At 37.5% G+C, this 23,385-nt stretch overlaps 1 protein-coding gene and 1 non-coding gene across 8 annotated transcripts in view; both read right to left on the reverse strand.

The window, feature by feature from the left end:
• Nucleotides 1–23,385, reverse strand: part of RPS6KA3 (ribosomal protein S6 kinase A3) — a 107,286-nt gene that overhangs the window by 8,941 nt on the left and 74,960 nt on the right. For all 7 annotated transcript variants that reach the window (XM_036839388.1, XM_036839386.1, XM_036839384.1 and 4 more), the window contains 8 exons: nt 15,651–15,739; nt 15,390–15,454; nt 15,211–15,313; nt 13,123–13,247; nt 11,383–11,508; nt 7,692–7,781; nt 5,595–5,753; nt 3,375–3,536 (listed from right to left, as the gene is read on the reverse strand). In XM_036839388.1, coding sequence (XP_036695283.1) covers nt 3,375–3,536; nt 5,595–5,753; nt 7,692–7,781; nt 11,383–11,508; nt 13,123–13,247; nt 15,211–15,313; nt 15,390–15,454; nt 15,651–15,739 — 919 coding nt within the window. The remainder of the gene's footprint in view (nt 1–3,374; nt 3,537–5,594; nt 5,754–7,691; nt 7,782–11,382; nt 11,509–13,122; nt 13,248–15,210; nt 15,314–15,389; nt 15,455–15,650; nt 15,740–23,385) is intronic.
• On the reverse strand, nt 16,887–16,993 carry LOC118889371. Its single transcript, XR_005018507.1, has one exon. It is a non-coding gene; the product is annotated as a U6 spliceosomal RNA (small nuclear RNA).

Here is a 23,385-nt window from a genome sequence, read left to right on the forward strand (position 1 = left end):
CTGGCCATGGACCTATGTCAGACACGTTCATAGGTGAGAATTGTATAAATTTAAATTTTGATATTCAAATTAATTTACTGAATGCTGCTGTGGCACACAGTGGACCATAAAAATAAATTGAAGGTAAATTTCTTATTTAAATGTATTTATATTTTGTATGGGGCTGCAGAAACGATTAACATAAAACAATTAAGAAAACATATAACTAAGTATAAATGGTATAGTGCAAAACTGTTCTTTTATATATATATAATTTGATTTACTCAAGCATTTAATAATCACCGACTATTATCAGGCATAAACTGTGACAAATACATTGTGACCACCTAGAGGGGTGGGACAGGGAGGGTGGGAGGGAGACGCAAGAGGGAGGAGATATGGGGATATATGTATATGTATAGCTGATTCACTTTGTTATACAGCAGAAACTAACACACCATTGTAAAGCAATTATACTCCAATAAAGAAAAAAAAAACTGTGACAAATACAAAACAACTGTTTTCCTTAAGAAAATCAGAATCTGGCAAAGGAAATAAACATATACGTAGTTAACAATTCAACATGATAAGTATTCTAACAAAACTATATGTCTAAAGGATATGAGTACAAAGATAAGGAAGCAATTCATTCTTGATATGGGGAGAGAGGGAAAGCTAGGAGGCAGCCTGCTTGTATTGGGCCTATAAGTAAGAATTCAGGAGGCAAAGTGAAGAGGTGGAGGAGGGCAGAGGACACTCAAAGGGCAGAGGCAAGAGAGCAGAGCCTGCTTAGCGCCAGGCAAGTTCAGTGTGGCCAGATTTCCAGACAGGGGATACTAGAGAGACTGAAGGGCTTTTTTTTTTTTTTTGCTGCCCCGTGCAGCATGTGGGATCCTAGTTCCCCGACCAGGGATCGAACCCACGCCCCCTGCATTGGAAGCGCGGACTGCTAACCACTGGACCGCCAGGGAAGTCCCTGAGGGGCTTTTTTAAAGGCTTTTAAAATTATTTATTTATTTGGCCGCGCCACACGGCTTGCGGGATCTTAGTTCCCCGACTAGGGATCGAACCTGGGCCCCAGCAGTGAAAGCGCTGAGTCCTAACCACTGGACCGCTAGGGAATTCCCTGAAGAGCTTTTTATAAAAAACTTGTTAAGTAATCTAGATTTTTTCCCCTGCAGGCAATCAGATGTTATTGAAGCATTAAAGAGGAAAATAAAATAAGTGGATGTGTATACCAGAAAGATAACTCAAGGCATAGAGGAAATGCTGGCAAGAAGAGAGAATGGAGACAGGCCACCTCATAGGAGGCAATCTGTAGCAAACTAAGTGAAAGGCTGTGAGGATCTGTACTAAGGCAGGACATAAAGGGGAAAAGACATAAAGATAAAATGGGAAGGACTTAGTAAAGATTGGATGTATAGGGCTTCCCTGGTGGCGCAGTGGTTAAGAATCCGCCTGCCAACGCAGGGGACACAGGTTCGAGGCCTGGTCCGGGAAGATCCCACATGCCGCAGAGCAACTAAGCCCATGTGCCACAACTACTGAGCCTGCGCTCTAGAGCCCGCGAGCCACAACTACTGAGCCCGTGTGCCACAACTACTAAGCCTGTGCTCTAGAGCCCATGCTCCGCAACAAGAAGAGCCACCGCAATGAGAAGCTCGCGCACCGCAACGAAGCATAGCCCCCGCTCTCCGCAACTAGAGAAAGCCCACGCACAGCAACAAAGGCCCAATGCAGCCAAAAATAAGTAAATAAAATAAATTTTTTAAAAAAGAAAAGCATTAAAAAAATATATCTTACTGTATGTTATATGGCAAAATAAAATTTAAAAAAAAAGATTGGATGTATGGGGTAAGGGAAAAGGGGTCTAAAATATTTAGGAATCAGAGTGGAAAGGATTTGGCAACAGACTGAATGTGGAGAAATAACAGAGAAGGAAGATTTCAGGAGGACTTTAAAGTTTTAACCCAGATGACTAAACGGTAAAGAGGAGACAAAGAGTTAAGAGGTCAGTCTAAGGACAGTTTGATCACTGAAGATTTCCTGAAGGAGAATTTAGAGGCAGGGTCTAAAGCAAAAAACATTCCAAAAAAAAAAATTCCAATGTGCCAAGGCATAAAAACTACATGGTAATTTCAAGAAGCAGACTGCTTATATGAAGCAGGAAACAATCATGAGGAAAAATTAGATGGCTGGATTAGGGGGCCACGCTTGGACACCAATGTGTGTCAGAGGCTGTGGATATGTGGACAAAGAAGAAAAAAATCTGTCCCTCATCAGTTCTAGTATCTCTGGGAGAACAGACTCAAATAATCTTTAAAAAATATTTTTCTATCTAAAAAGTAGCAAAATTACAAAAAGTTTGGAAAACAGAGGGGGGAATCCAACTATCTTAACATTATCAACTATTACAGTTTTTGTGAAATATCTAGCACGTGGTAAAAGCACAGACTTTGCAGCCAGGTTGCCTGGGCTCAGATCTAGATCTGACTGCAGGCAAATGACACCACCCCCTCACTGTGCACCTGGTTTCCTATAAAATGCAAATAAAAGTACTCACCTCACATAAGTTATAATGAGAATGAATTATTATATATAAATCATATCTCTGAGGATGAAATCCGTTAATATATGTGCGTGGCACATAAGCCCTATATTAGGATTAACTATTGTAGTTACAATTTTTTACACAGTGATAATCAAAAGGCAAGAAATTCTGAGGGCAAAGCAGTGGATTTTACAGTTGCTACAGTGGGGAACTGCAGTTTCTTAGGAAAAGAAGCAACCTGATCAAAGCAGTGCTTGAAGAAGACTTCAGCAGCTTTGTAGCTTCTTTGTGGACTGATCACAGAATGACAAAAGGAAGCAACGTGCACCTAGGCTGCGGCAGTCATCTGGGGGTGTGGTGAGGGAAGCAGGGGCTAGGATGGCAGTTCTGTGAACAGAAGAGCCCCGAACCGGTTGCAGGGGATAACAGAGATGGTAACTGGTTATACAGCTAAAGACAAGAAGAGCCCATGATGTTTTAGCCTTAGAAATACAAGGAAGATGGTGACCAAACCAGGAAATTCGAAGGGTGTCAGGAAAGGGGAAGAATAAGCTAGTTTCCATTTAACTCCATGCACTGACAAGCATGAAAGTGTCAGCGATAGTAGTTAGCTACAGATGTGTGATTATGCAGAAAGACAGAAGTCAGAGCAGGAAAAGCATTATAGGTAGTACTGGATTGATGACAGGGTGAACTACCAACAGAAGAAAAAGGGCTGACATTTTATTCTAATTATTTGCTCAGTAACTCTTTAATTAAACAACTATTAACTATTCTATATTAAACACAGTAAATGAGTTTTTAAATATACTGAAATATTGCAAGCAAACTCTTTCACAATTACCTCTGGTGCAACAAAATTTGCAGTATAACAAGGAGTCATGAGAAGTCCATTTTCTGCTCTTAGCTGTTTGGCAAAGCCAAAATCACAAATTCGAATAGATTCTGGATTGCCAGATTCATCCACATAAAGAATGTTGCTAGGTTTCAAGTCTCTGTGAACCACCTAATTGAAATACAAATTAAAGAGGTGCATTAACAATACATTTCCATTATGGAAAATTATTTATTCACAAACTGTCAAGCAATGCACTTAACAAGATGATGGGTACCAACCTTTACACTATCCCAACGTTATAAAATGCTGACAGTGTAATATAACTGCAACACAGAACTGGGGCAAGGAGAGGAGGAAGAAAGAACAGTACTTACCTTCCCCCTCTTTGTCCAATTAAGTAAGCGGATTAAGGAAAAATGCAAATAGCAGTAATATCTGTCTCCAGGTTATTCATCGTTCAACAAATATTTATGGAATGTGTATCATGTACCAGGGTATTATACAAGGAGCTGCAGATACTTTGGTGAACAAGACCTGTAAGGTCCTTGCCTTTATATGCTAGGAACTTAGTAGTAAGGGAGGCAGAGAATAAATAGGTGAGAGATGGGGCATAACTCGGGCGGGTCAGGAAGGGTCTCTAGAGGAGGTAACAACTGATCCAAGATCTGAAGAACAGAATGAACAAGCCAGAAGAGTGGGGGTAGTCATTCTAAGTAGAGGGAATGGCATGTACAATGGATGAACACAACAAACATGTACAGACAGGCTCAATGAAACAGGCATGGGTTTTAGGAGTAAAAAGGAAAAAAAACCTCCCAGATTTACGTAAGTACTGCCTACTTGATATCCAAGTAACAATGTCACAAACACAAAAAGATACCATTCCTTTAGAGTTTGTATTACTTTCCCCCTTTAATCACCTACTTGAATACTTCTTTTATCATAAGCCTCTCTGACACTCCTTATTAGACTTATGTGTTTCCTCCATCACCAAATTCTGAGTCTATGTTCTAATCAATAACCTCAGTTTTAGGTCCTAACATCCGGAACACTACTTCTCCAGACCATTTTAATAACTAATTACTGCTGAGGCACTGAGAAAAGAACATAGAAGAGTTAGATGGCTGCAAACTCACAAATTCTTCAGTGAAAACTGAGTTCTACCAATTTCCAGTCCCAGTACTAGGCAAATCTTGAGCAGCTACAAGTCAAGAAGCTCTAGAATTAAATTAACACATTTCATTTGTTAGCTTCTAGGGGCAAAGAAAACGAGAATAATGTATTGAAAATAAACTCCTTAAGAAGAGATCTCTTATTCTTTTCTTGCTTCCCATTCCTCTTCATTCCTCTGCTGTTCTCCTTTCCTCCCTCCCCTCATCTCTCCTTTGTTCCCCTTCTCTCCCAGGCTTCTCTTCTTTTAAAAATATGATTTCTTTTTTTTGCCATTTACTAAAAATCTATATGCAGGAAGAAAGGAGGAGAGCATCCACCATCCAGAAACCAGGTGGCTACTTGGCCTCATCTGTTTGAAGGATTTCCTTTTATAAGTGAATACAACCCATGACTCTCTGGTTCACTTCTAAACTCGAAATGGGCCCAGTTCTCAAAAGTACACAGTGGCCTAGCAAAAACGGTGCTACGTCTTCCAGGTCACAAAATCTCACTCACTTCTTGGGAAGCATAAAAATTTAATGTTTATAAACAAGCTAAAATTTCAAAGTAGAACTTCAAGCTCATGACATGTACACACTGCTATATTTAAAATGGATAACCAACAAGGACCTACTATATAACACAGGGAACTCTGCTCAATATTATGTAACAACCTAAATGGGAAAAAAATTTGAAAAAGAACAGATACATTTATATGTATAACTGAATAACTTTGCTGTACACCTGAAACTCTCACAACATTGTTAATCAACTATACTCCAATATAAAATAAAAAGTTAAAAAATTAAATTAAATTAAATTAAAAAAAGAAAGAAACAAAAAAGAATTTCGAGCTCAATGGGAGAAGTCTACATAGAGGAAGAACAGTAGGATAATTAAGCTAATATATTTTTCATTACATGCATAAATTAGCTTCTACCTTTGTAATTTCAGCTCAAACATTAAGAAAGAAAAGGTAAGAAAAAGGGTATTTGGTATTTTATACCAAATTTTATAAGATATTATATATATATGTGTGTGTGTGTATATATGTAAAACGTTAAAAAGACTTACCCCTTGTGCGTGAAGATATTCAACAGTTTTGGTTATAGTAAACAGGACAGCACTGGCCTCTCGTTCAGAGAAAAATTTCTGTCTAAGAATTTTATCCAGCAATTCACCCCCTTTCATAAGTTCTGTCACTACATACACATATTTTCCATCATCATATACCTGTAACATTTAACAGCAAAATGTAAAAAATTATGTGAATCTTTACATGTGCTCAGCACACAGTTTGGCATAGTAAAGAGAAATTAAAACTCACTTTATATTCAAGGAAAATTTTACTTATCACAACCAATGAAGGATATAAAATTTGCAAACAATTTTATATACATAAAGATATTAAAATAGGAATTGATGAGACTGAATGTCAGAAAAATAACCTTTAATTTCCTTCCGTGAACCTTAACTCATGGCAATCAAAATAAGTATGGGTATGGTATCCGAAGGGGCACTGAACTTCTGCTCTTAGGGTGTGTTCCTCTTGATCCTTCTACCTACTAATGATGAGAGGGACTGGTAGAAAGACATGCTGCTGTGATTTTCCTGGAACTTCTGTATTTATACATACAGTACAAAGAATTATTCTGGTTTTGATTAAATCGAAAGACAAGCTGTGGCAAGAATTAAGTAGGAAGATTAAGTAGCAAAGAGAAATTCCATTCAACCACGCAGAAGCATACCAATTTACTCCTAATGTAGAAAAAGAAAGCTCACTGTAATTTTGGATTTGTACTCTAGGCAATCCCGAACTGAAATAACCCTCTCCTTAAACTTCAGGCCCTTTTATTCCCCTCTGCTCATAGAGTTACTGCACACCTTTGCTTAGCTCCCTAAGAGGTACCATGTATTAGGGCCCCAAATATGGAGAAAACAAGGTACCTGCCCTCAAAGTTTTTATTCTAGTAGGGAGAAACAGACATAGAAATACGAGTTTAAAAAAATGTTGGAGATGCTGTAACAAAAGTGGGGATAATTTTAGAGACTTTGGAATTTGAAATGAAGGAAGGAGCAAAGATGTAAAAAATAGCAACAGCTTAGGGAGTTCCCTAGGCAAGGCTGAGAGAAAGTGTTTTCTACATTCCCTTTTTAATTTACTTGGTTGGATTCTTGGAGGTTATATTAATTAAAGAGTCACTTAAGTGAAACATTTAATGGGACTAAGTTAACATTCTCCTCTAACAATGAACAGTGATAAATTATTCTGAGGAAATTAGAGTTTCGGTTAGGAAGGAGAAGGGAGGATAAACGTTGGAATTCACAGAACCTCAGAGGTGAAAGGTACCTTAGGAGGCCTCTGGCTTAGCTGGCCACATGCCACTTCTGGTCTACAATACCCAGACACGGCCTTTGAGCCTATGTGAGCACCACGAGCAAGAGAGGACTTAATGCTGCCTGAGGAGTTCGCACCCTTTGCCAACACCTCTGTTACGATGAAAGCTGTAAGTAGCAGGGAAAGGAAACCTCACTTGTCTGGGGTGTGGTGATGGGCAGGGCAGGATTCCGGAAGGAAGTAATGCCTTAGCTAAGTCTTAGATGTGTGGTAGTTAGCCAGGCAAGAAAGGGCAATGGCATTCTCAACTGAGTGAATCATAAATTCAAAGACAGAGCAGCAGAAGAAAACGAGGCATGTTAAAAAAATTTGTACATACTTGAGCATGGCTGGAGCATAGGGTGTGTGAGGAAGTGTGAAAACTACTACAGACAGAGGAATGCAGGGACCAGAGGTGATGGGGAAGATGAACTGTAGGCAGGGAAGTAACACGGTTAGATATAAGGGACAGCTCTCTCCGGCAGTACCGTGGAAGACAGTTCGGGGAGCCTATGGAGCCTGAGACTAGTCAATCCTGAACGTAATTAATACCCAAGTGTTCCAGTAAATACTGATATTAAAAGCAATAATGTAATACTTTTCTTCTTAAAGGCAGAAAAATTAACTATATAAACATTTTTCTCTATAACTGGAATTATGCTATATATGTTGGCCTCTAATTTATTTTTTTACTCACTATATCGAATTCTTTGTCTACCACATGATATTTGAAAACATTCCAAATATGAGTTAGACAACTGAGTCAAATGATCTACGTTAAAGAATCTACTTACATCCTTTAGAGTAATAATGTTTGGATGTTGTCCATAACGAAGAAGAATTTCAATTTCTTCTGTAGGGTCTCTCTTGCTTTTATCAATAATCTAAAAGGCAAATATTTATCATAAAATCTCATGAACTATACAGTATAAACGTTAAGTATTTACAGCTACAGACTTAGGTGTTATTTTGTGTAAACACTGTATTTATAAGCCATTTATCAACCATTTTTATTCAAGTATCTGGCCAGACTGTCTAATCAAAATTTGAAAGCCAGTCTTGATATAGATGGCAAGGCTGTAAAGTAAACTCTATGCCATGAGTCACATTCAAACCAGGTCTGTCTAGTTTAAGTTTTTAGCAAGTTTAGGATTTAATAAAAACTCAAAAGCCTCAAGAAAAGGTACCAAGAACACAGTTAACATATCTTTCTTCCAGCCTTCAATGTCTTACACCTTTGGGAACTCAGTTAACTTAAAAAAAAAAAAAAAAAAGATTTATTTATTTGTTTATTTTTGGCTGTGTTGGGTCTTCGTTTTTTTTTTTTTTTATAAATTTTATTTATTTATTTTACTTTATTAATTATTATTATTATTATTTTTTGGTTGTGTTGGGTCTTCGTTTCTGTGCGAGGGCTTTCTCTAGTTGCGGCGAGCGGGGGCCACTCTTCATCGCGGTGCGCGGGCCTCTCACTGTCACGGCCTCTCTGGTTGCGGAGCACAGGCTCCAGACGCGCAGGCTCAGTAGTTGTGGCTCACGGGCCCAGTTGCTCCGTGGCATGTGGGATCTTCCCAGATCAGGGCTCGAACCCGTGTCCCCTGCATTGGCAGGCAGATTCTCAACCACTGCACCACCAGGGAAGCCCCCTGGGTCTTTGTTTTTGTGCAAGGGCTTTCTCTAGCTGCGGCAAGCGGGGGCCACTCTTCATCGCGGTGCGCGGGCCTCACTATCGTGGCCTCTCTTGTTGGGAGCACAGGCTCTAGACGCGCAGGCTCAGTAGTTGTGGCTCACGGGCCTAGTTGCTCCGCGGCATGTGCAATCTTCCCAGACCAGGGCTCGAACCCGTGTCCCCTGCATTGGCAGGCAGATTCTCAACCACTGCGCCACTAGGGAAGCCCCCTCAGTTAACTTCTAACCCGTATCAATACAGATAATTAAGAGCAAGATGTATTTATAATACCACCATTAGCATTTGTTTATTGAATTTACTTTCTTTAATAAAATGCTTCAATGGAATATCCCATCAGTTGTAAGCTACTTATAAAAATTAATAGTTAAGTAGAACAAATTTTATTTTTGAAGCTAGGCAGAAAGCTAAGCAGAATACCATAACCTAGAATTCTGCTTGGCTAGAATGAAGTTTAATTATTACAATAAAGCCCTTTAAAATACTAATTTAGCTTTCCAACTCTTTTATGTCAGCTGCTTCTTAAAAATACTTCTCTTAACGTTTTAATCTGTTAAAGTAACATTATATTTTTAAAAAGGCAACAAGGACTTCCCTGGTGGCACAGTGGTTAAGAATCCGCCTGCCAGTGCAGGGGACACGGGTTCGATCCCTGGTCTGGGAAGATCCCACATGCCGCAGAGCAACTAAGCCTGTGCGCCACAACTAATGAGACTGCACGCCACAACTACTGAAGCCCGCATGCTCTAGGGCCAGTGTGCCGCAACTGCTGAAGCCCGCACGCCTAGAGCCCATGCTCCGCAACAAGAGAGGCCACCGCATTGAGAAGCCCACACACTGCAACGAAGAGTAGCCCCCGCTCGCTGCAACTAGAGAAAGCCTGTGCAGCAATGAAGACCCAATGCAGCCAAAAAAAAAAAACTGGAAAAAAAAAAAAAAGAAAGAAAAGGCAACAAGTTTTGCTTTCATTTCATCCAAAAGGTAGTCTGAAATAAATTTTGTGACCTTCATACTTTCAGTTTTAAAACAGCTTAGTAATTATGTATGCAATAAATACCCAAACGCTTTAGCATCCTAGGAAAGAGCTTGCAACTCTCAATATGAGCCAAATCTGCTATCTGAAATGGATTTAGTTGTGAAAACAGTTCTTTATTTGGAGAACAGGGAAGTCAAACATACAGGCGTCCACTGTGATCAACTGCAAATGGTAGTGTAGAATCAGGCAAATGGATGATTAAGAGGAAAGGTACATGGAAAAGACATGCTGACTCAAGGGAGATGATTTGGGGCTAGTCTTTTGAAAACCAGAACACATTGGGAGGTTTTATTTTATTTTTTAAATTTATTATTTACTTATTTTTTGGCTGCACCACGTGGCTTGTGGGATCTTAGTTCCTCGACCAGAGATCGAACCCGCGCTCCCTGCAGTGGAAGCTCGGAGTCCTAAGCAATGGCCTACCAGGGAATTGGGGAGGTTTTATTTTTGGCAACATTCTCTCTGATCTGCTAATCTTGAGCCCAGCTTACATTATATCCATAACTCTGCTTGTGAATCTTAGATATGTAGTAATTTCAGTAGAATCAAGTGCTGGGATTGGTTTTAGGGATCTAATTTAAGTCACAAGAATCCACATGTAGCTGGAAGATGTTCTCAAGGTTGTGGTATACTGCTCCTGGTTTCTATAATTTGAAGGGGGCCTCAGGACATTTCTGCTTTTTTCTGATGTGTTTATGGAGGCAAGATACATTCTTAAATTGCCTACCAAGTACATTATTCACATTCTCTCCTTTCATGTGTGCAAGTTGAAAATTTCTATGTACCCCAGATTTCACTGAGTAGAAGAGCAAATTAAAATGTATTTCTGTGGTTCATCCTTATAACTGACAGAATGCCTTACAGACACTGACGACTTTTTAAAACAATTACATCCAAGTTTAAAATAGCAGCAACAATTTTTGTGTGTGTCCTCCCAGATATTTGCTATGCATAAAGCACATTCATTTTTATTTTTACACAGTAAAATCATACTAGATCTAGATAAATGGACAGATCGGTGGAAGAATAGAAGTAATAATAATTAATGCCACTCTCCCCACTAACTAAACACGAGCTACCCATAGTTATAGACTAGTTCTAAGGCTCAAGTTAAGTTGAAAGCTTTAGACATGACTTGAATTGTTTGTGATGGGAGAGCAGAGGCATCCATCTCAAGAAGTGAAAAGGCAGAAACTTGAATATAGTATTTGTTCACTTATAACTAAAGGTTTGGACTCGAACTTTATCATAGAGGTATGTGCCTTGGTTTTTGGCTTAGAAAATCCTTACTGTCTTAGGATGCTTGACGAACTTAAAACAGCTAATGATAATATATTTTATGACAGTGGTTCTTATTCTTTTATTGGTTCACAGATCCTTTTAAATGTGAAGGACGGTATGAACATTTTTGCCATAAAAATGTAAACATACAAAATTTGGCATACAATTCCAAGGAACTCCCTGACATCTTGACCATAAACGGGGGACTTCTGAGAGTAAACGGGGTGCTATTAAAACCAGGTCAGGTGTAAAGTGGTATTGCCCTCCACAAACTGGATGTATGCTGCCTTACCTTTTGAGCTCATAGGAGGATCTATGGTTCCAGATTAAGATCCCTGAAGATCACTAGCCAGACATTTAAATTACCTTACCTTTTTATAACAAAAGGCACACTTACCAAAGAAGAGTGTAATTTTTAACTGGTACCAGCATGCATGAATAAGAACTGTTAGAGGTGCATTTTAAATCTAAAAACACTTACCTTCACTGCAAACTCCATGTTTGTGGCTTTATGTATACATCTCTTGCAAACGGAGTAGGAGCCAACCCCAATATCTTCTTTTACTTCATATCCATCAGTAAACTGAATACTGTTCCTGTGTAACTGCTACAAACACAATTATAAACTGATGAAGAGCTCTGTAATGACTTTGGTACATTACATAATAGGGAAACATGTTACTCAGCATGCACTGTTGGCCTTAACTATAAATATAAATGAATTTAGTAAAAATAAAAATGAATCTTTCTGCATATATTCTTCTACAACTGTGCATTTCTGAAGTGTCTATGATACAGTGCACAGCAAGAAATATGCCTTTTTAAAAAGCTTATGTTAAAAAGAAAAAACTGAATATGTACAATAAGAAACACAGAGCTACGTGATAAGGGGCCGACAGCCTTGCCAGTGGTTATGCCCCATTCTACTCCCCAAATGGCTATAGGTCTTTGAAATACCTTTGCAAACGGGGAGACATTTGAAACCTCTGGTATAGAAGAAAAGATTTAGGAGGATTCAGAATTAGAACATCTGGATTCTTCTCTCCGATGCACCACATAGAAATCATAAACATACATTCTATAGAATTCATCACATGCTTGTCATAGTAAAAGGGACAGACTATTTCAACATGAACTTTGTTCAAAAAGCAGTGCTTAAATTGGTTTTCTAGAAAGTGGAAAGCAAGATAACTGACTTGTGAAAAAAACTTTAGCGCAAAAGCAACTTAATCATCAAGCAAATTCAAGCACTAAGTATACCCTAAAAACAATTCAATGCTTCAAAAGATATATCTAGTTCCCTCTATGATTAAGAAGATGAATTAAATTTATCTTTCCATGATACTACGATGGGAAGACATAAATCTAATGGTTTGTACTATTTGTGTTCCTCTAATAACATTTAATTTAGCAGTGCAGTCGCCTGCTACAAACACACACACTCAGAACCCTGCTTCTGTAGCTCCTTTTTCTCCCACTCTGATCAACAGATGGGATAAGGAGGGAGGTACCCTAAGGCAGTACCCATAACCATTTCTTCCTAATGACAATGGGGCTCCAAAAGAACAAGGACACAAAACTTGGAAAACTTAAAATTTAAGTTTATTTTTATTTCTTATATATTTCTATGGCAGAGGTTGGCAAACTATGGCCTGTGGGCCAAATCTGGTTCACTACCAGTTTTTTCTAAATAAAGTTTTATTGGCACACAGCCATGTTCATTCATTTACATACAATCTATGACTGCTTTTGTGCTACAACGGCAGAGTTGAGTAGTCGCAACAGAGATCCATATAGCCTACGAAGCCTCAAATATTTATTATCTGGTCCTTATAGAAGAAGTCTGCTGACCCCTGTTCTAAAGTATCAGTGAACTAGGAGACCTCAGCTCACCATAGCTGATCTAACAGAGACAGAGGATGAAACAAGTTAGGCCCAATAAACATTCTGAGACACAGGAGACAAGAGAGACAACAAGATGGTGATATTTATCTCAACTCTCTTAGAATTCTACTTTCAAGTCAGATAGGTATCCAGGATTCTGGCGCATGCAACCTTTTCAAAGGTATACGAAAGGAGTTTCTAAGAGTAATGTCAATGATATAAAATGTATTTTAAGCTGCTCACTTAAGGTCAGCAGATCAAATCTAACATAATTATCCACACAATGAACTGTACCTTACAACATTTCAAATTTAAGATTACTTAGACATTCACTCACCTGAACAATTGAATGCACACCAACTGTCTGCATAGCTTGGCTTTCATCATCTGAGGTAATAGCAACAAAACTAAACCCCCGAAAAAGCTGATGTGCATTAGCACTAGGTGGAATGCCAGGTGAATCTGAAAAGAATAATAAATTACTAAGAAAGTAATTGCTTTGAAAGGTAATTAAGGGAAGAACTGTCTACATTATGACCGTTCTCACTTATTGTGGAATTCTACTTCTAAGGTATCCAGCGTTTCCAGGATAACTAAGTAAGGCACTGTATCAGATCTGTCCTGATGGCTTACTGCCATCAAAACTCTAACATCCTAGTCCCTCAGAGCCCAGAAAATTGCTAATTCATTCGAAGAATATACTAAATTAATGAATTACTGGGTTAATATTATTCTAAATTAGCACTGTCCCAAAGAATCTCCTGCAGTGATGGAAATTTTCTTTATCTGTGCTGCCCAATACAGTAGCCCCTAGCCACATGTAGCTACTGAGAATTCGAGATGTGGTTAGTGTGACTGAGAAACAAAATTTTTAATTTTAATTAATTTAAATTTAAATAGCCACATATGGCTACTGCCTACCACATTGGACAGTGCAGCCCTAAATAATAACCTAACAATGCTATGGCTCCTGGTTAGGGGGAGATACAAGGTTGATCTGCAGATAATTTAGGAGAAAGGAATTTAGTCCAGTGGTCTCAATACATAATGTCAGAATCTAGAAATCAAAACTGAAGATAAAATTATTATACATATAAAAGATCAAATTTATATATCTATGTAAATTATTATATATATATATATACTAGGACAATCATGGTACGTAGTCCTTAAAATATGTTTTATGACATGACATGTATTGTTATTAAAATTATTTATGTGGAATCTAGTGGCATTAACAAAAACAGAAAAATACTTTCACAATATAGTTAATGCTCACTATAAAAAGAAATAATAAAAGTATAATAAATGTGTTATTCATAAATATAAACACATAATTAGGCATACTAATATTTATAAACATACTATAAAGGCTAAAGGCGAGCAAAAAACAGGTAAATCTACTTAAACATCAACTCCACATAAAGTTCTCTTTTAATATCAGCTTGATATTCTCAGCAATATATATTGTTTAGTGAATTCTACATCAATGTGACAGTATTATACTGAAGACTTCTGCTAAGAGAACCTATCTGGGCAGAATATAATATAGAACGGCTCTATTCTAAGATTTTTCCTCTATCAGGACAAATTGTATTGAGAAAGCAAAGTAAAACATTACCATATATCATCAGTTCTATGCATATCACTGTCTATACCTTTGATAAAATTCTGTTCATGTGTTAATCCAAATTTCTAAGGCTGCCTTATAAAAATAAACACCCGTCAATGCTTAATATAGATCGTTAGACTTTTGGCTGTAAAGCTTTATAGCAAGGTTTGAATGATACACTCTATGGGAAATACACGCAAGTACATTTTCTATTTATTTGCTTGTCAATGATAAACCTGGGATCTGATACACCTAAATGAGAGAATATTAGAGTGCAAAACACACCGTTATGTATAATACACACACTAATGAATGAAATACAACTTACCATTTCAAAGATCACTTCTCTATAATAGTCACTGTTTGTGCAATTTTAGGATAAAGCCTGATACAGGATATGAATCATTTTGAAGTTATCACGCCTCACATAAAGTTTAAGTTATGTTTGGGATTTGAACTTTATAAGTACTTCCAGAATACCATATAAAATTAGAACTTTAAAGGGCCCTATTTATGCTGTAGTATTTCATGTGAACATAGCTACAGGTAAATAAATGCACAACCAAATAATTTTTTCACACAAATTGTATCAAAGTTTAAGGCACAACATAATTTGCTAAAAGATTTAACAAGGACCTTAACTTCTATAAAATGCCATAAAGGATTTACTAATGATCTAGTTATTGCAGCAGGGGTAGTGTATGAAGGGAAGAAATGAGGACAGTATATAGAGTTATACTAGATAAGATTTTCTGATTGAACAAGAAAAAAATATATATTGTCTTATATTTGGTTTTCACGTTTTCTCCTTACCTTTGGGAGTTTTTGCAGTAAACTCAGGATCAAAATAGAAAGTATCTTCAGGCCTGCCAGTTGCAGGTTTAAAAGGTGGATGAATTTCTCTTCTATACAGTTTCTGGAGGAAAAAAAAGAGACTTAGACATGTGTTAATTATAAAAAAAATTTCAAGCAAGTTTTCATTCTATACTTACATTCCAGTCTATTGTTGAGAAAAATGAATGTCTTTTAATTTCTTCAACTCCATCTGGTCCTGCGCCTATCAAAAATTGGCTAGTTTTGATTAAATGGTAATTTTATTTCAAGGATAAATATATATATTGTTTATTCAGTCTTCACTTTTAACATTTGTCCTACTATTTCATAATCCCACAACAAACACAAATATCCATCTCCCCCCTAGAAAACAAACACCAACAAACACACAAAAGAAACAAATTAATTAAAAATTTTACCTAATCTGTTTGCAGGATTTCGTTTGAAAAGCATTCGTAGAAGACTCTGGGCTTCAGGACTCAAAAACTGTGGCATCCCAAGTTTGGCTCTAAATAATAAATCCATATAATATTTTATGTTTTGGAGGTATCTGTATTTTATTTTTAAAATAAACTTTTCATTTTAAGATAATTATAGATTCAAAATCAGAAATAATACAGAGAGAGCCTACGTACCCTTTACCCAGTTTCCCCCAGTGGTAGCATCTTACAAAACTATAGTGCGATATCACAACCAGGATACTGACATTGATACAATCCACTGATCTCATTCAGATATCTCCAATTTTCATTGCACTTATTTGTGTGTGTGTTTAGTTCTATGCCATCTTTTAAATTGAAGTATAGTTGATTTACAGTATTACATTAGTTTCAGGTGTACAGCATAGTGATTCAGTATTTTTGCAGATTATATTCCATTTTAGGTTATTATAAGACAACGGCCATAATTCCCTGTGTTATATTGTATATCCTTGTTGCTTATTGATTTTATACATAGTGGTTTGTATCTGTTAATCCCATGCCCCTAATTTGTCCCTCCCCCCCTTCCATCTCCCCTTCGGTAACTATTAGTTTGTCCTCTATATCTGTGAATGCTTCTGTTTTGCATATACATTCATTTGTATTATTCTTTGATTCCACATGTAAATGATATCATACAGTATTTGTCTTTCTCTGTCTCACTTATCTCACTTAGCAAAATGCCCTCAAGGTCCATCCACATTGCTGTAAATGGCAGAATTTCATTCTGTTTTATGGCTGAGTAATATTCCATTGTGTGTGTGTGTGTGTATGCCAAATCTCCTTAATCCAATCATCTGTTAATGGGCACTTGGGTTGCTTCCATGTGCTGGCTATTGTAAATTGTGCTGCTATGAACACTGGGGTGCATATGTCTTTCTGAATTAGTGTTTTCCCACCAACAGTGTACAAAGGTTCCCCCTTTCTCCACATACTCTCCAACATGTGTGCTTTTTTTTTTTTTTTTTTTGGCCACACCGCACAGCTTGCGGGATCTTAGTTCCCTGACCAGGGATTGAACCCGGGCCCTCACAGTGAAAGCACGGAGCCCTAACCACTGGACCGCCAGGGAATTCCCATCCAACATGTGTTATTTGTAGACTTTTTTTTTTAAACATCTTTATTGGAGTATAATTGCTTTACAATGTTGTGTTAGTTTCTGCTGTATAACAAAGTAAAAATATGGAATGCTTCACGAATTTGTGTGTCATCCTTGCACAGGGGCCATGCTAATCTTCTCTGTATCATTCCAATTTTAGTATATGCGCTGCCAAAGCTACCACTATTTGTAGACTTTTTGATGATAGCCATCCTGACAGCTGTGAGGTGAAGTTCTATGCCATTTTATTACATTTCTAAGTTCCTGTATCCACCACCACAGTAAAGGTACTGAACAGTTCAACACCACCAGAATCCCTCAAGTGGCTCCTTTATAACCACACCCACCTCCCTCCCTCCCCAATTCCTAACCTCTGGTGACCACTAATCTATTCTCCATTTCTATAATTTTGTCATTTTAAGAATGCCATGTAAATGGAACCACACAGTATGTAACTTTTTTCACGCAGCATAATTCCCTTGAGATTCATCCAAGTTGTTGTATTAATAGTTCATTCCATTTATTTATTTATCTATCTATCTATCTATAATATCTATATTATTTATTTGGATGCACCAGGTCTTAATTGCAGCACGTGGGCTCCTTAGTTGCTGCTCCAGGGCTCCTTAGTTGCAGCAGGTGGGGTCCTTAGTTGTGGCTCACGGGCTCCTTAGTTGTGGCTCGCCAGCTCCTTAGTTGCAGCACATTAACTCTTAGTTGCGGCATGCATGTGAGATCTAGTTGCCTGACCAGGGACTGAACCCGGGCCCCCTGCATTGGGAGCGTGGAGTCCTATCCACTGCACCACCAGGGAAGTCCCAATAGTTCATTCATGTTTATTGCTAAGTAGTATTCCATGACAAGGATATTCCACAGATTATCTATTTATCTGTTGAGGGACATTTGGATTGTGTCCAGTTTAGGGCTATTACGAATAAAACTGCTACGAACATTTGGGTCTAGGTTTTTGTGTGAACACAGAATGTTAGCCCCAAATCTTCTAATGAACTTTTTCATTTTTCAGAATTTTGTGAAAAGCACTACTGTAAAAGTAAGATCATCTGAGTCTTAGTTCTGGGTCTGTTACTAAGAACTTTGTGACCTTGGGAAAGCCAATCCCCTTGAGCCTGTTACCAGTTCTTCATGAGCAAGCGGATTGGATGTTAGATTAATGGCTGCCAAACTGTAGACTTGGAACCCTTTCTCAACAGGAATTTAAGAAATCCAACATTTAAAACATTTAAAAGAACATGTGCTTCATACACCTATTTTTTTCCTCCCGTTCCCTTTAATAGCCCTGCAGGGAAGAGGAGCTGGTGGGAAAGGGGTCTGTGGAACATCTAAGATGTGTGGCACACAGTCTGAAAACCACTGGCCTGGATGAGCTTGAAGGTCTGTTTCAGCTCTAATATATAATTTTACTCTTTTTCTCAACCTACAAATTAAGGAAACCAATGATCCTGTAAGTATGAAAATAATAACAGAGCTGGAGAAAATGGCTAGCAGAGAAATTTCTATTTCAGAAATAGATCCATTTATTATTCAGTGAGTTGTTATTGAAGCTACTATGTGCTAGACACTGCTTAGCGCTGAGGATACAGAGATAAAGACAGCCCCCCCACAATCAGTGGGGAAGACAGATATAGATAACGCTAGTACATTAAGAGACAAATTCAGAAGGACACATGTAAAGAGTGCTAAGGGAACAGTAGGGGATATCTATTTTAACATGGGAGATTGTAAAAGGCCTTAAATGCAATTTAAAGGTTGAGAATCTATTCGTTTGGCCAGTGTCCCCCAATATTTTACTAAATAATATTAATTTCTCTAGACACTTAGCAACAACAAAAAAATGTTTCATGATCCAGTGAGTTTGCGGAATGCTATCTATTATACCCCTTGTTAGAGACATAAAATAAAATACATTGCATATAAAAGGCTGATAAATTTAGAGTAATGAAATCAGTATTTTTCTAAACATTTGTTTTTAGCACCTCTTCTTCAGAGAATACCTATTAACATCTTATAAAATTAGCGTTCTGTTAAACAACAGAAACGAGGTGAAACACTGCCGTATTTGGTAACAGGAATATAGCAGAGGTCTTTAAACAGTGGACTAACGGACCAGATTTATTTTCAAGAAGGGAACTCCAAGGGAAGTATAGAATGATCTGGAGTGGGAAGCGGTGGTAGGCAATGGGCAATCTACTTAGAAGCTTGGCCCTATAGTATGGGTAGGAGATCTGAGAACTGTAAGCAGTGCAATGCAGAGGAAAGGCCGGGACAGTGAAATATTTTTGAGAGTGAATCTGGTGAATACCTTTGTATGCAAGAGAGGAAGAAATCAAGAATGATTTCTAGGTTTCTGGCTTAGGAAATAGGGTACATGGAAATGCTGCTAATTGGGAATACAAGAAGAGGAAACAGAACAGCGAACAAAGATAAATTTAGTTTAAAATGTTAAGTCATGCATGTCATATGTTTTGGGAGAAACATGCAGGTGAGTAAATGGAAATAAAGGTCTGGTGCCTGGTAAATTAAGGTAAGAAAGAGTGATTTGGGAGTAATTAAAATGTTCAATAGTTATTGGAAAGACTGATGTCAGTCAGGAAAATGAGTCCAGGTGGGAAGAAAAGCATATCAGAGATGGAACACTGGGTAACAAGAACATTTAAAAGGTGGTCAGAAAAAGAACAATTTGGGCATTAAAAATAGTGAATGCAATTGGCTGAATCACACTGATTATTAAATCCCATTACTTCGTTATAGTGAAAAAGGAAAAAGAAAAAGTCAAAACTAACATAAAAACCCAACTCATTGGACATCACCCCCACTGGGGCTCATCTTGTTTGAGCCTTATTTCAAGGTAACTGAATAGCCCTAGTTGATGAGGAAAAGTTCATTGTTTTGGAAAATACCAGCTAATAAGTGAAGGAATAACAGTAATAGAAAATACACAATTTAAAATCCTTAATAAAATAACTGTTTCAAGTAATGATTATCAGTGGATGAAACTATTAGATGAAAGCCTGACAGGGAACTTTACAATGGAGGGATCAGCTGTAACCATGGGAATTCATCACTTAAAGTGGGGCAACATGGTGCTGTAAGCCTCCTGATGTGATGCAATAGGGTGCAAAAGCACGAGCTATGAAATAATGTTGCCAAAAAAGTTTAACCAAAAACGGGATAAAGTAACAAGTGAAAAAATATCACACGGAGAATAAAAAAACTTCACACTCCTGGGAAAAAACTAATTATTACGTAACCATGGTAACAAGAGAGGCGCCAGAACCATTCAATTGATCAAAGACAACTTGCCTAGGTGAACAGAGTTTTTTGTTTTTTGTTCTTGCAAACCAACGAATCAGTAACTGCTCTTCATCTGTGAAAATTAGCCAAATAAGAATGAACTGACGCCAATAACCACACCTGAGTGCCAAGAGTCCCACCCAAGTAACCACACTTACAGATGATGTCAATTCATTTTAGGCCCTGAAAACCTGCCAATTCTTGAACTCCACCCTTCCCCAAAACCCTATATAAGAACAGTGGTCTACTCTGCTTGGAGAGATTCTACTGGACCAGCACCGCTTTCCCTACTATAGTAAGCAATACAATCACCTTTATGCTTTTTGTTTCAGATATTAAGAAGTGGTCTCATCTTTTAACAAGATAGATTCAGAAAGTGAAATTCTATAAAAGTGACATGGTTTCTACAAGTAAATGGCAGGGGAACAACAGGGATACACTGTTCTAGATGAACAGAAGCTGAAGAAATACAACCAAAGGATATGTGCAGACTTGATTTGGGATACAGTTTTGGAGAAAACCTGAAAAATCTGGTTAAGGATTGGTATTAGATGACTATTACCAGTTTACATAAGAAAATATCCATACTTTTTAGCAAGGCAAACTGCAGTAGGTGAGAAATGACATGTCTGGAATGCTTAAACTATTTCAGTAAAGAAGAAAAAAAGAAAGGAGGAATAGACAAAGCAAATGTGGCAAAATCTTGATGACTGTTGAATGTGGGTGATTGGTATACGTATGTTCACTGTATTATTCTATTTTTGCGAATTTACCCTTGAAATTTTTCATAATTAAAAAGAGAAAAGCAGGCAGAGAAGGAATGGTCAAGCAAAAGAGACCAAAAGAGGAATGGTTAGAGAGGTGGGAGAAGCAGATGAAAGTAGGAAAAACGAAGGGGGGAGGGGGTGGCCAGCAGTGTCAAATACTCCTCAGAGAGACCCTCCTTAACTGTCTCATCTAAAATGATTCCTGCCCCTGCCCTTCCCTCACACTTCAAGAGTACCCTGGTTTATTATCCCCACTGCTCCTATTACTACGGGAAATTATTATATTTATTTGTTTAAATATTAATTCCTTGTCTCCCCCACTAGAATGCAAGCTCAGTGACACCACAGAAGATCTTGTCAGTCTTGTTCACATTGCATCCTAAGTACATACAGAAAGACCTCAATCATCTGTTGAATGAATTGCGTGAACAAATCATACAAACAGTCACCTTTCTAACAATCTGCCACTAGTTTAAGCAACCAGGAAATTACTGATGACCATAGTGAGAGAAGTTTCAATGGAGCGGTAGAAATGAACGACAAACAGGCTATGGGATAAAAGCAGCCAAAAAAAAGTAACAGAAAGCACAGACCACTCTTTAAAGAGGCTTTGTGTTGAAAGAATGCAGGAAGATGCTGCAGGAACTTGAAAGAAGGGCCAAGTCAAAGAAATGGTTTGTTTTTCTCAACACTAAAGTGTGTGTATTAGCTGAAAGGAAGGGGCCAGAGTAGATGGAGTGATGAAGGTTCAGTGAACATTCATTTGTATGGCAAATATTTTTCAATGTTTTTTATTGTGAAGAATAACATAAAGTGCAAAAAACAAAACCAAACCTCCCAAACCCAAAACCAAAGTACACAGCTCCATGATTGACCACAAAGTGAACAGTCATCTGGCCAAGAAATATAACATTGCCAGAACCCCTCATCCAATGTAACTACTTTCCTTATTTTGCCACAGGCTTCTGCCATCTAAATAGGGACCCTAAAAACTATGCTTTAGTTTGTCTGCTTTTAAAACTTTATAAATAGGATCATCTATGTAGTATTCATTCTTTTGTGTCTGAATTGCTTTTGCTCAACAATCTTGTGAGATTTACCCCAGTCATTGTATGTAACTGTGGTTTGTTCATTTTCTTTCCTGTATAGCACACTACACCCACGGGCAAAAGGCTTCAGCCTATTTTTGTATGGCTTTTGAGCTACAAACGGTTTTTACATTTTAAAAGTGTTAGAAGCAAATAATAAACAATACAAATATGTGACAGAGACTGTGTGTGGCCTACAAAATCTAAAATATTTATAGTCAACCCCTGCTGTATTCCACTGTATGAATATACCACAATTTATTAGTCCATTCTTCTGTTAACAATCTAGTTTCTACCTTTTGGCTACTATAAGTAATGCTGCTATAAATATCTGGGCACTTGTTTCTTGATGTGCAAGTACCTTGATGCATAAAAACTGGGTGCATGCCTAGGAATAGGATTACTGGATGAGGTTATACATGTATTTGAATTTAGAAGAAATGCCAAAAACTGCTTTCCAAAGTGGTTATACGAGTATTTACATTCCTTCCAGCTATGTATGAAAGTTGCCACTGCTCCACAGCCCGTCAGCACTTTGTATTGTCAGTCTTTGTACCCTTAGCTACTCTGGTGGGTATGTAGTTGTAGCTCGCTGTGGTTTTAATTTGCATTTTCTGATTAATGAGGGCAAACATCTTTTAATAAGCTTATTGGCCATAGGATATCCTCTTTTGTGAAGTCCCTACGTCTCCTCATGTTTCTACTGGGCTGTCTTTTTCTTATTGATTGACTGGAGTCCTTGACATATTCTGGAAACAAGTCCTTTGCTGGTTATATGTTATAAATTTCTTCTCTTTTTCAATGGAATATTTTGACGAGAAGTTATTAATTTTAATGTAGTAATAATTTATCAATCTTTTCCTTTATGGCTCATGCTTTTTGTGTTGAAAGACTACTTTTTCTACACCAAGTTCATGAAGATTCTTCCTATATTCTCTTCTAGAATCTTTCTTCCCTTTTCCCATATATATGTAAAACAAAAAATATGTATATATATATTTGTAATATACTTGGAAATGATTTGTGTATGGTGTGAGGTAGGAGTTGTTTTATCTTTTTCTGTATGAATACCATTTTTTCCAGCATGATTTATTAAAAAAGGCTGCTATTTCCCTACTGCTCTGCAATTTCCAATGGTTGTAAACCGAGTGTCCATATATGTATAGGTCTGCTACTGGCCTCTCTAGTCCATTGCACAAGTCTATTTTCTATACTTGTTTTAATGCCATACTGTCCTAATTATAGTTATAGCAAGGTTTGATACTTGGTAAAGCAAGTCCTCCTATCTTGATATTCTTCAAGAGTGTTTTAGCTATTCTTGGTCCTTTGTATTATCATATAAGAATCAGTTTATTAAGTTCCACACAAAAAAATTGTTAGGATTTAAATATGATTTGCATTGAAACTAG

The sequence above is a fragment of the Balaenoptera musculus genome, chromosome X (genome assembly GCF_009873245.2).
Source record: "Balaenoptera musculus isolate JJ_BM4_2016_0621 chromosome X, mBalMus1.pri.v3, whole genome shotgun sequence".
NCBI classification, from domain to species: Eukaryota; Metazoa; Chordata; class Mammalia; order Artiodactyla; family Balaenopteridae; genus Balaenoptera; species Balaenoptera musculus.